This window comes from Acinonyx jubatus, chromosome C1 (assembly GCF_027475565.1).
Source record: "Acinonyx jubatus isolate Ajub_Pintada_27869175 chromosome C1, VMU_Ajub_asm_v1.0, whole genome shotgun sequence".
Lineage (NCBI taxonomy): Eukaryota > Metazoa > Chordata > Mammalia > Carnivora > Felidae > Acinonyx > Acinonyx jubatus.
In genome coordinates, this window is record NC_069381.1 from 105294565 (window position 1) to 105312586 (window position 18022).

At 43.7% G+C, this 18022-nt stretch overlaps 1 protein-coding gene across 1 annotated transcript; it reads right to left on the reverse strand.

The window, feature by feature from the left end:
- Positions 1–7429: 7429 nt before the first annotated feature.
- LOC106970852 (late cornified envelope protein 3D-like) lies at positions 7430–8043 on the reverse strand. Its single transcript, XM_027045207.2, has one exon. It carries the CDS (start codon positions 7991–7993, stop codon positions 7658–7660), a length of 336 nt encoding a protein of 111 aa, XP_026901008.2. The 5' UTR covers positions 7994–8043; the 3' UTR covers positions 7430–7657.
- Between the last annotated feature and the right edge of the window lie 9979 nt (positions 8044–18022).

Sequence of the window (18022 nt, forward strand, 5' to 3'; positions counted from 1 at the left end):
GAAAAGCGAAGAAAATGTATTTGGAGTTAATTCAGCCTGGAGAGATGTTTTTTTCCTCTTTAACCTCCTTCTATAAAAGAACACTGACTCTTTTCTAATTTGGCTCCCATGGTGTCTTGTCTCCATGTAATCATGGAGAAGAACAAACCCTTTTGGGTAAAGTTTCCTCCAGGATGTCTGGTGGGATGAGTTTATGTCTCAGAACATGTTTAGGAAGAGGATGGGTCTATAAACACCCATGGCATTTGCAAGTCACAGAAGCACTGAAATATCCCATAAACCTGCTCATTAACCCCTCACTATTCCTGCTGTCTCCATTCTGGACCCCCTTCTTCCCTCTCCTCTGATAGAGACCTGGGCCTGTCTTCCTAAGTATCCTTGTTCAGGTCCTGCCCTAGCTGGACATTCAGCTGGTTGGGTGAAAGACAGAGAAAGTTGATTCTGTTCCTTTGTTCTAAGTGCTGTAATGTAAACAAATAACTACAAAGTCCATTGTTCTTTGTGTGACCTCTATTTTTCCTGCATGTTCTCTGAAGAAATTGGACACCTATATGTAATCAGCACTTGCTCTTGGGGGTGGTGACTGAGCTGACGGCATGGATGTTTTGGATGAGCTGTGTGTGGAAAATGGATAGACGGTGAAGCTAGAGGAAGTGGGGCTCCTGAGAAGAACTTCCTGACACCCAGGAAGTAGCATGGATTCCTTGGGCAGGGAGGAGTGGAACCACATCAGTGCTTGATTGGAGGGTAAATATAGAGAAGGAAACTACAATTGCTGAAGTGACAGAGTCACAATTAGCACATTACAAAGGGTGTGACCTTTCTACCAAATCCCAGAGAATGTGTGCTCTTCATTCAAATACCATAAACATACAGTCACGAGTGGTTCATCTGCTTGAACTAATTAAGGGAGGTCTGCAAAGGTAAATAATGACAGATGGGTTTCATGGAAGTAGTTTTGTTGAGTGTGTTGCTGCTTATGAGGTCTGTGTGGTATTAGGCGCATTTCATGTAACAGAGTCAGCCTCGAGGTGTCCATGTATGATGCAATTGATGCAAACTGAATGCTATTTCCCCTGTGAATTTCATTTTAATTTTAGAGATGAATTCCCCAACCAATGAATTTCTAATATTAGAATAAATATATTTTTCTATGTTTTTTTAATATAAATCAGAGTCAGTATTATAACCAAGCTTTATCCATATTTAAATTAAATTATGATATTCAATGCCTATTAAATACGTTAATTACAAGGGGGTGCAATTTTCGTCTACACATTCTGCCTGGCACTTGAGAATAGAGCAATGCTGTGACTTACTTCAAGTTGCCTGTGGGAGCGTAAATGCACTGGGTCACAGGGAAGAAGGGTGGTCCTGGATATGGATGGGGGAGGGGAGGGTGTGGGCCTTTACGTCCCCACCAATCTTGTCCTGCCTCCAGTGTGTGGTCCTTGTCTCTTGCTGGGGGGTAATTTCAGAATCATTCCCAGAACAATGATTGAGTGGCCATTTTGCTCATATCATTGAGGGTTCTTTGAGTATATCCTGCACTGGAAAGAGGCACTTAAAGAAGATGGAATGAGCACTTTTTCATGGTAGCTGTAGTAGAGTGGCCATTTTTGCTTCTTGGGGGATAAGTTCTAAAGTTTCTGAACACCCTGGAATTGTGAATATGGAGCTTTCTCTCTTCATAAAATGCGGTGATGTTTGTGGGTCTTTCTGAAGCTCCACCCCAGATTGCATGGCTTGGGAGGTTCCATGTGCATCCTGGTAGTGTTGTTCATCAATCCCTTCCATGAGGAGTTCTGCCTTCTCAGTTCTTCCATTTCTCACCAGAGTGGGAGCTCCACAGGCCCTAAGGCTGAACATGTGTCGTGTGATGACATGACTGGGACACCGCAGGCTGTCCACTTGCTTGCAAGCATGAGGGGGACTCTCTGAGGGTCATTTCTACCAGGAATGTCATCCTTAGAGCTCTGGATTCCTAGGAGTAGAACCCAGTGTGGCTGGATAAATTCTAGATGTTTCCATGGTTTGGTAGTGCTGATGGGATGATGGCATTAGGTGGGGGAGCAGTTTAGGTCTGGCTCCTTGGAGTGCATTTTTATCAGGCCACATACTTTATAAATACACGATGAATCAAACAATGAAAAACTTTTCTCCATTTATTGAAAAACACAGCCCCTTCTGAGCTTAGGACCCTCCTGCAACCAAAACTTCAGCAAGGCCATGATAAACAGCTGAGTCATTCTTAGGAAAATGTCTGCCACCTGTTCTAATTTAAAGACATTTTCCTTTTTTTTAAAGTTTATTTATTTTTGAAAGGAAGAGAGAGCACTAGCAGAGGAAAGGCAGAGAGAGAAACAGAGAGAGAGAGAGAGAGAGAATGAGAATTCCAAGCAGGCTCAGAACTGTCAGCACAGATCTTGATGTGGGGCTCGATCTCGAGAACTGTGAGATCATGACCTGAGCTGAAATCCAAAGTCAGATGCTTAACTGACTGAGCCACCCAGGCACCCCAAGACATTTTCCCTTCTATTCTCTTCTGAATCCTAACCTCCCCTCAGATAATGTTTTTGCATTTTGAGATATATAGCACTTATATATGACCATGGAGAATGTTCCAGAATGATCCAAGACTTAGAAGGTATTTGGGTTTTTTTGCTATGTCAGAGTTTGGCTAAAGTGCCAGACCCAGAAACAAAAGGATCTATACATAGTCATCATTGAAAGAAAGACTAGAGAGTCTCAGACTCATCCCCCCAGAATTTGTTCAGAAGATGCAGAGCTGTCCTGGCCCCTGCAGTTGCCCCACCAGCCTGGTCCAGGATGCATACCAGAGAGATGACAACTGCATCATGTTCTTCAGCTGTGGTTTTACATCATCCAACAGAGGGGCAGGACTGTGCTGGGGAGGGGAGCATTTGATGTAGGGATTTTATGTAGAAGGCAGTGACTAAGCGAAAGTAAAACTGTTTTCCTCTCAGAATTCACTGAGTTTAGATTGTTCTATAAAGCAAGTAGAAGGCCTTCTGATGATCTCTTTCCCAAAGTTTCTCTGAGGTCTCTCTCCCTTTCTACTATCAACTCATCAGTAACATAATCCCAAGGCTTGGGCCATGTTCCCTGAGCTGCATTCAGGACAGTGTTCCTTCTTGGTATTCTTAATCATTACTCCAAGAAAACAGTGCTTCAGGGACAAAGATCCTGTGAAACGCTGCATAAGATTTCAATCCTGAGAAGCTTTATGTCCTCAAACTTCACCTTGTCCCAGACCTCCACTCCTATGGTCACCTGCAGGTGATCAGGATTTCATCTCCTCCCTTCCAGAGCATTACTCCAGGCTCCAGCCTTCCCTGCGTGTTCATTTGGGGATCTGGGAGTGCTGATGAGTGAGTGAAATCACTGAACAGAGAGGGAGGGGGTTTTAGGTGCCCAGGATGGTAGAGGGAGGGCAGGTGGATGGAGTAGAAGGGAAGAGTCATTCACTCACAAAGGCACACACCTTTATCCCAGAAGGGGGAGCCATGTAGTTATAGAGGAAGATGGGCTTTGAAGATCAAAGAAGATTAGGTCCCTGGAGCAGCTTAGAACCTTTGATGAGGACTTCTTAGAAAATCAAGTCCTCTGAGATGGAGGTTTAGAGGGTATGAGCAGCCGTGTGCTACTCACCTGCTATTTTCAGAATAGCCTGGAATCTCTCTGCCTCACCTCCTGCCAGATGCTTCCTTTGTATCTTGACTCCAGTTTTTCACCTGCCTTGCATTTTCTCACAACTTCTTGCACATCCTTATGGTGTGTAGGAGGATGGACACACCAAGGACCTGAAGAACATGTGCCTGTGCTGTGAGCAGAAGGGACATTTAATGATGGATCCTGGGTTCTCAGGGTCCTCCGATGCCCTGACCGAGGCACAGGAATCACAGGGAAGGGAGGAGCCCTCAGTGCTACTCCTTGTGGGCTTCTTTGCCTGATGATTGGGAGGAAAAGGGGAAAGGGAGCAGGAGGTTTTCTGATGGGAAGGATTCAGGAGTCCCCAAATTGTTCAAATTCCTGCTTTTTAAAGTTTCTGTGAGTCTGTCATGTCTTATTTTTCTCTTACTCGTGCTATCCTTCTTTCTATCCTTTCTCCCCCCTTCCTCCTTCTTTAACATGTGTTGAGCTGATTCAGCTCCTTGTGATCTCCATCCTTGGATCCTCCATATCTTCCAAGATAGGTGCCAGGAGTTTTCCTGTGAGGAAAGTCACAGGACTCTTCAAATACCAGTGACTCATTTCCTGTAAGCTTGCCATTTTATTTTCCCATCCATCCATTTATCCATCCATCCATCCACTCAGTTATTCACACAGAATGTGTTGCCTTGGGGCACCTGGGTGGCTCAGTCAGTTAAGTGTCTGACTTCAGCTCAAGTAGTGATCTCATGGTAAGTGAGTTCGAGCCCCATGTGGGGCTCTGTGCTGACAGCTCAGAGCCTGAAGCCCACTTCAGATTCTGTGTCTCCCTCTCTCTCTCTGACCCTCCCCTGCGCACGTCTGTCTGTCTGTCTCTCTCTCAAAAATAAATAAACATTAAGAAAAATTGAAAAAAAAAGAATGTGTTGCCTTGATACAGCGGCCCACCAAGCATTCTGCTGTACCCAAGGAGATTCAGAAGTGAATAAGATCTGGACACTGTTCTTAAGTAACTAACACACTGTGTGAGCAGGGCAGATGGACAAGTAATAAAATAAGCTTGATCCAAGGGTTAGTGCTGTCATATATGTGTGTGGGGAGTCCTCAGGTCTCAGGACAGAGCCTTTGGGTGTCAGACCCCTTTGTCTGCAGTGACCCTGAGCAGTAGAATGTGTCCAGATGGCATCACCTGCTATCATTTGGGCCTGTAGGTGGGATGAGGCCCCTGGCCTGTAAGAGCAGTACTTGGACAAGCAGCAGGAGCAGGGGTGTAGTTCCTTGCTCTGTCCATGCATAGTCAGCCCAGATGGCAGTTCCAAGAGGAACTCACAGAACCCAGGAGTCCTCACGAGGAGGAAGAGCTAACACTGGTACTGACAGTGAGTGTAGTTGAGGGGACAGTGGAGGATCTAAGACAAGGTGGAGGCCATGATAATGGGCTTTTTAAGCATTCATTTGGAGTCAGGCATTCCTGCGTTGGAATTCCTTCTTCTCCAGTTAACAGCCAGCACCTGGTAAAGAAAACTCTGAAAGGTGATAGAGGCACAACAGACCAAAGATGCAAGGAATGAAATCAGAGACAGAGACAAGAAATTTACAGAAGCTGCAGTGACAAAGTTTGCAAATTGAGATACATGTGAGGACCATTGTATCAGTATCTCTGTGACTGTGCTATTTATCCTAAGAGCTCCAGGGATAGTTCAGGGGAAGGAGTGATTCAAGTTGGCTGGGGTGGCTAAGGGAGGTTAGCTGAGCTATGAATCATGCTTAGTGGGCATGGTGACGGTGAGGGTGATAAGGATGAGGCTCGTGAACAATTTGGGAAATTACGATTACGTAAGCCATGCAGAATTTCTCCATTGAATTTTGTTATAACATTAGAGATGCATTGCCTTCTGAAACATCACATTTAAGAAAGGAAAAGATCTTTTTAAAAAATGTTTATTTATTTTTGAGAGAAGGAGAGACAGAGCCCAAGTTGGGGAGGGGCAGAGAGAGAAGGAGACACAGAATCCGAAGCAGGCTCCAGGCTCTGAGCTGTCTGCACAGATCCCCATGCAGGGCTTGAACTCATGAACCATGAGATCATGACCTGAGCCAAAGTCAGATGCTTAACTGACTGAGCCACCCAGGTGCCCTGAAAAAGATCTTTTAAGTCACAAATATTAATTATAGTGGTTATGAAGAATTATTGTTTTTTATAAACATTGATGAAAATGATTTGTCTGGTTATCCTGTTACATTAAACCTAGAGGATAGCTGTCCCTTTTTAGGTGACCAAATAAATGATATTCATGGGAGAAAAGGAGAACCTGAGCAGATGGTTTTCCAGCGGGGCTGCGGAGAGACGGAGGGGAGGACACAGGGACAGAGGCTGCTTGTGCACCAGCATGGTCCCATTAATATTAACAACACGTGCCCTCTCCTTTCTTGGCTGTTGTCTTTTGATGTGGTAGCTAGCAGATATTCACATCCTTTTTGGTCTCCACCAAAGCCACTATCTCAAAGCCCAGGCTGGATGTCTTCTCTAGGTTTATTAGACCAGCCTCAGTGTCCCAGAAGGTAAATGGCCAACTGAATAGAGTGCCACTGCGTTTCATTCTGCGTCGTGTAATATCGGGAACTGTCACCCACACACCTATTTGAATGTCAGTGCCTGAGAGAAGAAACTTGTTCTGATTCTCTGCTGTATCCCTAATGCCTAGAACTGAGCACATAGATGCTCAATAAAAATGCAGTGAGTGAATAAGTGGGTCCAGGGCTAGGATGTGGTGTCACCCTGCTCAGGTTTGGGGAATCTACTTTCCTCCATTGCTGGGAACTCCCTGTTGGACTTCATTTGAAAGATTTGTTTTGCCATTTCTAGTTTCCCAAGATCTCTCCAGTGTCCCAGCAGGCAGCTCTGTGGGTTAACCCTGATCCCTTTCCACTTAGATTGGATTCAACCAGAGGGATAGCTGTCAGTTCTTGAGAGTGGCAGTGAGGGGCACTTCTGAGCCTCCAAGGCTGCTTCCCGGGCCCTGCCAGCCAGTGTGCTCGCATTCTCCAGGTTTGCCACTGTAGGCATGCATGGAGCTGAGGGTCTAATAAATGTTTGCTCCTGAAATTACATACATTTATAATCCCAGCAGCACTACTCATTTTCTCCCTTTTTCTTGTTCTTAAAGTTTAAATGTCACACACTCCTACCATCTCACTGATGGAACTTCCTGCCACATCACTCCCTCCAGACCTTATTAATTTAAACACTTCTCTCCTTTCCATCTCTCTTCCTGCACTTCACAGACCCTTAGTTTAACTTTCCTTCTGGAGGCTTCTGTCTCCTTCCTCCATCTTTTCATTCAGCTCTTCCTCTGCGTATTTTGTTCATTTGCCTCCCGATTCCTTGTTTCTTAATTAGGACACAGAAATAGTTTATCAAAATAAATCCAAGTACCTTATCACACAATGGCAATTTCCGGATTGGATCGACACTCAGATTTCACAGGAAAAATCTGTCCCTTTACTGAGAGTTGCAGGGCTTCAAATAAATACACCCCTCATCCTCTGTCTCCTTCAGGCCTAAAACCTCTCCATTTCCCTTCTAAGTGTGGGGCGGAGAACTGATCTGCTCTTATTCCTGATCCAGAGTGAAGATTCTGTCCACAGAGCTGGGTAGTGTTGGCAAAAGAACTGAGGGTAGGGGCAGAGTGGAATGACACAGGAATCACCCAGGGTAACAGGAACAGAACATTTATTTTTTCATGACCTCAGGCACAGGTGCTGACAATCACTGGCAGGTGCAGCAGGGAAGGGGCTGTGCCACCCTGGACCAGGCAGGGAGAGCTGGGACCCTCCCCAGGGACAACCCCAGCTCAGCCTGACAAAGAGAAAATGGGGGGTGCAGGAAAGGCTGCGTCCTCATGGGGTGGGAAGGATGGCTTTTTCTGGCCTTTTGGATTCCCATTTCCTCTAGGAGCTCTTGTCTCAGCATCAGGATCCCAAGTCAGCAACCACCCACAGAGCCATGGCCACACCCGGAGCCCCCGGACTGCAGCCCACTGCCACCATCACAGGAGCTGGAGCTGTGGCGCCGGCATCCATGGGATCCGTGGCACCCACGGTGGCTCAGGCAGCAGCCCCCCCACCCCCTGGAGCTGGGGTCACAGCTGCCCCCGGAGCCTGGAGGACAGCTGGTGGGGGCTGGGGGCAAGCACTGTGCTGGGCTCTTCGGGGGGCACTTGGGCGATGGGGGGCACTTGGAAGGAGGCTGGCACTGCTGCTGGCTCTGCTGGCAGGACATCGCGGCAGGAGGTTGATCTGGAACAAATAAAAGAAACATTTTTTTATGTGAACACAGAAGCTTCAGACAAAAGTCCCTTCTCTCTGGGTTTTGTCAAACACTTGTCCCCATGACCAAGCTGCTTCCTAAGCCAAGCTGTGTGGGACGGACATAGGGACACGGAGTGGACACGCACACTTAGACACCAGATGGGTCTGTGTGCACCCCTGACCACCTACTCAGAACAAGAATGGAAGGAATCCTGAAGACCTGAGGCTTTGAGGGTTCACAGCCCCCTGACAGGTGCCTCAGTGGCTCTTTCCTCACCACCACCCCCTCCCCCACTGCTGCCCCTGTCTGGGTCCCCTCCTGCTGGTTCTGATCACATCTGGGCTTGTCTTCCCAAAGCTCCCAGCTGAGGGGACACTCACCAGATACAGAGGAGGCAGGATGAGGCTGTTCCTGAAGATGCTGTGGGTGAGGAGCTCAGGGCAGGAGCACTTTTATCCTGTGGCTGGGTTTGTCATGCAGGCCGGAGCCCTCTGCTGCTTTTACAACCAGGGGAGGGGACAGCCTGGCATGGTTCCTAGTTGTCTGCCTCCAGTGTCTTCCTGGGCATGACCCTAAAATTCTTCTAAGGTAGAACCAGGATGTCCTGTGACTACCAAATTACTTCCCACTTTAGTCTGCTTTGGACCAGCTGCTGTGCCCTTATTCAGTCCTTCACTTCCATGCTTTGGCATAGGCTCTGTCCCTTTTTAGTACATGCAACACTAATAATACAGAGACATAATACAGTTTCTTCCCTTAAGTACCTCACAGATAATGGACAATTACATGGAAAAGCAAATATATTGCATATGATAACATAAATGCTAAACAGAAGTGTTTCTTAAGACCTCAAGCCTAAGATCCCAGGTTTTGGAGGTCAGTCCCCCATTGCACCAGAAGGGTGATGGAGACTTCAGATGTTTTCTGGAGGTGACAGCTGAACAAGGTCATTGTCCTGTGAGGGTGTGATGGGTAGGGTAAGATATGGAGGTTGGGAGCCAGTTCATGTCTAAGAGAGAAAGTTTCCTAGGGGGACCTCCTGGTTCCCATATGGTAGTAGGGAGAACAGCATAAAAGTTAGAGTGGAGAAGGGACCAATGACTTTTGATGGGACAAGATTCACAACTGATATTATTAGGAAGAAGGGGGAAGAGGGAAATTGGGAGGATGAGAAGTAGGAGGAGGAGGGGGAGGAGGAGAAGTAAAGAATAGATCCACCTCTTCATTGTTGTTCCATGTGTCCACATCTCTCAGACTGTGGGATATATACTATTGATTCTAACACTGTAGAAGGTGATAGAAGATAGTGGCCCATGTGCTTGGAGGAACTAAGGAAAAACTATGCAAATGATGATAATGAATCATTTTGCAAACATGGTTGGTAATTGTGAGGTTGATGGTGGTGGAGGTGGTATGTGGGCCTTGCTTGATAGCATAAACCTCATAATGGCTAAGCTTTATGTAAACTGAATACTATCTTTCCATTTTTTAAAGATTCATTTTATTTGTAGAGAAAAAGAGAGCACCGAGCAGGGGAGAGGAGCCGAGAGAGAGGGAGAAAGAGAGAGAGAGAGAGGGGGAGAATATCTCAAGCAGGTTCCATGCTCAGTGCAGAGCCCGACATGGGGCTCAATCCCATGACCCTGGGATCATGACCTGAGCCAGATGCGCAATTGACTGAACCACCCAGGCGCCCTTATTGTCCATTTGATTTAATTGTGATATTACACATATATTCCTCAACAAATTTTATCTCAAATATGATAATAAAATGTATTACATGATATATAACAAAAATAAAATTATCATTGAGACTTCAACATTCACATATTTAAATTAAATTTAAATTAAATTCAATTAAATTTCATTATAGCAAATGTAATATATTACATTTTGATTTGTTGTTAGCTTAAATACCCATTTGTAGATACTAAATTCATAGGCTATAGTTTTCTTTTTCTCTCCAATCCACAACTTACTCATTCTGAATCAGTGATTCCTAAAGTTCTTTGAAGATCCATGTGGGAGCCTGGATGGTCTTGGGGTACAGAGCTGGGTGCTGGCAGTGGGGAGGGGAAAGCAGGGCACAATTGCTGTCCTCTCTGCTTCAAAGGAGATCCCAATTTGCCTCTGGGTATGATTTCACACAAGCATACAGTTAGGACAACAAACAACAAAGTATTTACATTTGTAATAACTGAACCCTCAGGCTAAATGTAGGTGTTACAGGGTAAACTGAAGTGGAACTGTCTCAGGGTTCCAGACCCACTGCAGAGGGAATTAGTATTTTCCATGTCGTGTGGTTCTCTAGAAATTTGCACAGAGGCTATGCTTAATCCCAGCGATGTGGAAATTGAGTTGCTATGGGGCTGCGCTTTTGGTGTAACAGGTGTCCCCAATCAATGTGACCCAAGCCACTCTAAAACTTGTCAGCAAAGTGCTTCTGTTCCTCAAGAATGGACTTGAAGATGGCTTCTTTCCAGTCCCATGCCTGAATCCTTGCCTTAGTGCCTTGTTTCCATATCCTCAGATATCCCTCCTTTCCTTTCTCCAGATGAGCTACTTAATCTGGAAACTGCCCACCTCAGGGTCCACACTTTCCTTCTCAGAACAGAGTCCTCAGTCCAAACTCACAGAACACTTCAGCCCACAGCCCAGAGCCTGGGGAGGCTGCATTGAGCTGCAGTATGAGGATGTCTTAGCAGCCCTGACATTGTAAGGAACCTGGGGTCACACACGGAGAAGACACTCACCTGGTTTTATGAGAGGATTTTATGACCTAATAACCTGTGTGTTAACTCTGGAGCAGGAAGTACTTAATCTGAGGTCCAGCTCCAGGATAATCTTCCCAAGACAGGCATATTAGTAATAACAGAATAAACAAAGAAACAAACAAGGATCAGCCCTTTTCCATGGCAATTAATGACTGATGCTGTGAAAGAGGAAGATGAGATGAGTAAGCCCCAAAGTAGTATTCTGGGAAGATATTTACTTCTGGAGTTTCACTCAGCTCTGTTATTATCAGATCTCAGGTGCACAGATATGGATTGACATCTTGGTTTGTAATATATGTTCATCATCAGTCCATGCAAGTTTCTCTTAATGAATTTGTCTATCTATCAACCATCTATCTATCCTATCATCATTTAAATAGCAAAAATGCCAAAATCCACCCCCCACATGAAAATGAGGACGTAATCACCATTCTGAGTCTTGTATTTACTATTCTTTGCTTCCCTTCTGGCGTATTTTTATCATATTTACATGTATTCCTCAAAAATATTAAAATTTTTTTCTCTATTTTTAAGTCAGATTTTTTGAGGTATTTATTTTACACAGAGAAAAAAATCATCCATTTAGGTACACGATTCTGTGAGCTTTGACTAACACAGCCATGTAAAAAAGCAACGAAAAGTTCCATCACCCCAAAACATTCCCTCGTGACCCTATATAGTGAACCCCTCCTCCATGCAGTCCTTGGCAACCACTGATCTGCTTTCAGTCCTTATAGTTTTGCCTTTTTCACAATGCTGTGTAATTGCAATTACATGATATGTAGCATTTAAAGTCTAGCTTCTTTCACCTAGAATAGTGCATTTGAAATTCATCTGTATTGTTTTATGTAATAGTACTTCATTCCTTTTTCTTTGTTAAGTAGCTTTATATTGTGTAAATGTATCTTATTATTATGTTCTTAATGTTTATTTATTTTTGAGAGAGACAGAGAGAGAGAGAGACAGAGAGAGAGAGAGAGAGAGAATGCACAGGGGAGGGGCAGAGAGAGAGGGAAACACAGAATCTGAAGCAGGCTCCAGGCTCTGAGCTGTCAGCACAGAGCCCAACATGGGGCTCAAACTCATGAACCATGAAATCATGAGCTGAGCCAAAGCCAGATGCTTAACTGACTGAGCCCCCCGGGTGCCCCAAATGTACAGATTATTTTTTAATCTATTTTCCAGTTGAAGGACACTGGGGTTGCTACCAGTTCAGGGAAATTCTTAATAAAGTCACCATAAATACTGACTTACAAGTTTTTCTGTAAATATAAAATTTATTTCTCATGGTTAAATATCTAAGAATAGGGTTTCTGGGGCAAATTATAAGGGCATGTTTCATTTTTTAAGAAACTGGCAAACTATTTTCCAAAGTGGTTGTACAATTTTGTATTCCTACCGGCAATGATTAAGTGAACTAAGTGCTCCACATATTTGATAGTACTTGGTATTATCAGTTATTTATTTTTTTTATTTTAGCCATTCTAACGTATGTAGAGTGGTATCTCATTTTGCTTTTAATATTTATTTCCCTAATGACTAATAATGTTAATGGTCTTTTCATGTATTTATTTGCCATCCATATATCTTCTTTGTTGGAATGTCTGTTCAAATCTTTCACCCATTTTTTAACCAGGTTGTTTATTTTCTTATTATTTTTTTGAGCATTTTATGTATGTATGTATGTATGTATTTATTTATATTTTAGAGAGAGAAAGAGAGCACAAGTGGGGTAGAGAGACAGAGGGAGAGAAAGAAGGAGAATCTTAAGCAGGCTTCATGCTCAGCACAGAGCCTGATGTGGGTGGGACTTGATCCCATGAGTCTGAGATAATGACTTGAGCTGAAATCAAGAGTCAGATGCTCCACTGACTGAGTCAGGAGTCCCTATTTTTGGAGCATTTTAACATATATTCTAGCCATAAGTCCTTCACTGCATATGTATTTTACAAATGTTTTTTCCAAGTCTGAATTTTCTTTACCTTTTCTTAACAGTGTCTTTTGAAAAGCAATTTTTTTGTTTGCTTTGTTTTTTGTTTGATTGTTTATTTTGTCATCTAAAGACAGCATTATTTCTAAGGCCCTTCCTTTTCTAATTTTTATTAAAATTTCAGTTAACATACATTGTAATATTAGCTTCAATAACTACTGAACATTTCCATACAGGTTTATAGCAGCATTATCAACAATAGCCAAATTATGAAAAGAGCCCAAGTGTCTATGGATTGATGAATAGATAAGGAAGTTGTGGTATTATATATATGCATACATATACATATATATATATATATATATATATATGTAGTGGAATATTACCCATAAAAAGGATGAAAAGCAGGGTTTTAAAATTTTGACAATGTTGAGTTTATGAAGGTTTTCTTTTGAATCACCCTTTTATTGCCATTTCTAAAAATTTTTTTGTGTAACTCAAGTCACAAAGATTTTTTCTTATGCTTTACTCTAGAAGTTTTATAATGTTTTGTTTTACCCTTTGATCCATTATTAATGTGGAGTTAATTTTTATATATAATAATTTTTTACATATAATATGAGATATAATTTATTTTTTTAATATGGTTGTCCAACTGTTTCAGCACCATTCGTTGGAATGACTGTCCTTCCATTCAGATGCCTTTGTACTGATAAAAGAAATTTCTAAGTTTTATTTTTTGTTTTTTTAATGTTTCTTTATTTTTGAGAGAAAGAGAGAGACAGAGCATGAGTGGGGGAGGGACAGAGAGAGAGGGAAACACAGAATCCGAAGCAGGCTCCAGGCTCTGCGCTGTCAGCACAGAACCCGACGTGGGGCTCAAACACATGAACCGTGAGATCATGACCTGAGATGAAGTTGGACGCTTAACCGACTGAGTCACCCAGGCACCCCAGAAATTTTCAACTTTTAATGTTTGTGGGCCCTGATCCTCAGCTCCCTGGGAAGCTATACCTTTACCAAGGTCAGAATGACTTCACCAAACTTCAGAGCATGGGCTCTGTTTCTGCCCCGAGCACACGTTGTGCATCTGCTTTTTTAACAAATAACCTTAAAGCACGCATTTCAAACTAAAGAGTAAAAGTCTCTTTAAATTCAATTCCCATGCCTCCAAAGCCTGCAATCCCGCACATACTAAAAGCTTAAGATAAAGTTTGTAATTTTCTGAAATTTCCTTCATCATGATGGTTAGTAACTCTTGATGTAACAAAAAACATATGTAACCCCTCGTTAAACACTTCTCAGGAGCACTCTCTTCTTTGTGAAGATTGTGTATCCTGGTCAGCTGTTCTCACCTAGACTTGAATAAAACTCTTCCTTTCTTAAAAGAAATTCTAAAAGGTTTGTTTAGGGGTACCTGGCTGACTCAGTTGGTAGAGTGTGGGGCTCTTGATCTCAGGGTCATGAGTTCAAGCCCTATGCTGGACATGCAGCCTACTTTAAAAATGAAATAAAATAAAGCGCTATTAACAAAAAGGTTTGTTCATTTTTCATTGACAGTACCTTTGCTCAAAATAAATTAATCATGTATTCTGGGTCTACTTTTGGACGTGTGTTCTTTTCCATAACTTTCTACCCTTGCCTTACTCCTGATCTTAGGAGGAAAGCATTCATTCTCTTAAGTATTGTATTAGGGGTAGAGTTCTTCATTAGGTTGAGGATGCTCCTTTATTAGGTTGAGGAGCTCTTTATTAGGTTTATTTGCTTTCTAAAGGCTTTTTTTAAAGCTTATTTATTAATTTTGAGAGACTGAGAGAGCATGAGCAGGGGAGGGTCAGAGAGGGAGAGACAGAGAATCACAAGCAGGCTCTGCACTGCCAGTGCAGAGCCCTACTCGGGGCTCGAGCTCATGAACCATGAGACCTGACCTGAGCCAAAATCCAGAGTCAGATGATTAACCAACTGAGCCACCCAGGTTCCCCTTTCTGAGAGTTTTCTTTTTAATCATGAATTGGTAATGGATATTTTCAAATGTTTTTATGCATCTATTGAGATGATTATATGTTTTTATTTTCTCTTTAGTCTGATGTGAATGTAGTAGTATCCCAACTATTCCAAGACTGTAAAATTTCTGGCTCATCTAAAATTTTTTACATTTACAAAAGAGGCATAATTTTACAAGTTATGAATGGCTCATGTAATGTGCAACCTAAACATAAGCTTTTTTCAGCCTGTGAGTTCAAGATGAGATCACAATAAATATATTTGCTCAAATCACACTAGCTGGAAATAACCTGCTGTCTAAATAGTCATTAAGGGGCTCCATGTAATTTCTTGGAACCTCCAAAGGGATGTGTCACATGGTCATAGAGGCACCTATGTCACCACACAGCTCTCATTACCACACGGTGCACCTGGCTCCTCCTGTCCTGACCCTGCCCACATCCTCAAAGTCCACCCTGCCCAGAGGAGTTAAGGAGCCACCCCTCCCCACTCTTCTGCTAGGAAAAGCATCCTCTATTCTGACATTTTCCATAAAATTCTTAGCTTTCTACTTCCACATGATGGTGTTAATGGCAGGGCTTCCTCTATAATGTCTTAATACATGTGGAAGACATCTGGGACTCTTTCAGGATCTCTTTAGGAGTTGCGAGTATTGAGGTGCTGTGGTTTCAGGGTTGGGGCTTGCGTTGAAATTCTCATACCAAGAAAAGTCACAAACTGGCATCATGTTAGAGCCTGGATCCATATGGAATGTGTTCAGTGGTTGTGAGGAGATACTTTCCATGCCATAAATGCTAGACCCCCTCTAAGTTGGTACGTGAATAAGCCAGGATCAAATATCCTCAAATTAGAAGATTAGGTGGTAGTATTTCACACTGCCTCACCCCATTTTTCTGAGAGATTCTGAGCCATTTGTCCTGGGAAGAGGCTTCATACAGTTCTGTCCTTTCGTGGTCCTGTCCTTGAGATGAGGGAGAAGAGTTTTGTGTTTGCTTCATTTCTTATTCTTGATGAACCAAGGTTTACCTCTTCTGAGTGCAGTTAAGAGACAATGCAGCAGAAATAAGCAGGGTTCCTTCTGATAGCTCCATGCCCCAGGGTGCTGGGCTCTTGGGGATGGGCTGCTGTCAGCACTGACCCTCAGGGAACTATCCTCTGGGCCAGGAAGGAGCCACCTGGTGGTGGACTCATTGCTGTGCTTCTGCCATTAAGGACATTACTTGCTCTGCAGGCCTGTGGAACAGCTGCTCTGGGAGACATGTGAGGGCTTGTGAAGAGGGAGCTCCTCTTCCTCATTGACGTGGACCTCAGATCAGTGAGCAGCAACTCCAGGACTAAAACAGCCTCTTCCCTAAGACAAGGAAAACCAGGGATGGGCCCAGAGGAAGCCACATAGAAGTCCACTTGCATTTCCAGGGAAGAGGGGAAAATCTCCCTGCTCAGAGCCACTCAGAAACTTTGCAACTTACTCTACCATGAAGACAGATGTGACCCTCCAACCCTTATTGCCTAATGACTCAAGATTAAAACCATGTAGACCAAAAAGAGCCTTTGTACTTGCTTCTGTTGAACCCCTGGCCAAAGCTAAACTATCCATTTTTTGCAGAGATCTGAACCCCCGGACTAGATTAGGCCTTCCCTTTACATGCCCCCAGCACCTGCAATTTCTCCTTAATGGACACTACAGCTGTAATTCACCATCTGTCTTCCTCCTCTCTGCTGGATTGCCCATCCTGTGAGGACAGGCTGTTCTCGCTCTTCTGTCTGCATGCCCCGTGTGGCACACAGTGCCTGACCCACAGCTCATGCTCATTCAAGGTATATCAAACGTAGGAACTGGGGAATTCATGACTGAATGAGATAAAGCGGTGAGGGCTAGCACTAGGAGTATCAGGTCGGTGAGAAAAAACACAGTGGGTGATGTGCCTCTCCTGGCCACACCCCAAGGTCAGGCTGCATATTCAGGAGGATCCAAGTGTGATGTTAGCATCGCTTCCATTAGGCCAATCTTTTGATATTATTGGCCAAACCAGGACTCCACTGAGTAGTTACACTAGGACACCAGTTGTAGCTAGGACCCCCCAGGTGCACCAGGAGGGAGAGTAGCCTTATTTTTGTGGCATTATCTAAGGGTCACCTGCCCAGCAAAGCTGATGAAAATGGAAATGACTTTCTATCCCCTCTCTGTGCAACCTCACTGGAGACCCCACGAAAATGATGCCTCTTTTCGCCCTCATATTTTGCTCTTTCCAATCCAGTATCTAGTTGCGTGTTCCCATGGAGTGAGGGAAGTGGCCTCTGAGCAGAATTGAGGATGAGGCTGAAAGCCTGGCCTCAGGGGGTCCAGAGCCTCTCCAGAAGACAAGAGAATGTCAGGAGGGTGCAATTCCACCCCACCCTCACCCCCACCCCACCCTGAGTTAACACTCCAAAGGCCCCTTGCCAGTTCTTCCTCTGTGGGGAGTTGAAACAACTCCTGGGATCCTGCTTCAGTGTGGGTAAGTTTTACAGTGAAGTGAGGAAAATGAAATCCTCTAAAGGCAAGAAACCAGTCCTATAGGTTTAAATAAGACACATCCCCTATACAAAAGACTGCATTGGAAATACCATTTAATTAACTGTGTGTACTGCTTTTTACCAGTTCACAAAAGGCCATGAACATTTTTCTCAGTAGAAAATATAAATCCGTGATAGAATATCTTTTAATAGTAAGAATTATTTGCATCATATATAATTACAGTTTGTGTAGTCCTAATTACCTTTCCTTGACTAATAGTTTCAAATATGTGAGAAGTTTTGAGTTTAGATGACTTCACTAAAAGAAAGTAAACATTTTCAGTTCTGAACAATTTATTTATTTGTGCATCAACACCTAACTTGGCTCTGCTCCTTTCATTTGTGAAATTCTCTGCTGCCCCCTGGGTACCACGAGGTCTTCTGAGGGCTCCCCAGGGAAGGCTGTAACACCAGTCCCCCACCCTTGCCCATATCTCAAAACCAAGGGCTCAAGAGGTAGTAGTGGATTACTTGAGAAGGTCATGGTCACAGGGGCAGCCTGGAGACACTGAGCAGATTAAATTACATTTTATTACTTGGAATTTGTGTTATGAATTTTTCATCTATCTATGTGTCTGTCTTGGTAGACTTCTGAATACAAGAAGAAAATTCTTTCATAAGAATGTTCCCAGGAGGGTACATGAGACAGAATCTGAACTAAGTAATGTGAGTAGAAGGAAGGAAGGAAGCAAGGAAGGGAGGGAGGAAGGAAGGGGTTCAGGAAAGAATGCGGGAAAGACTAGTGTTAGGTTCCCAGCAGTTCCCAGGGGGATG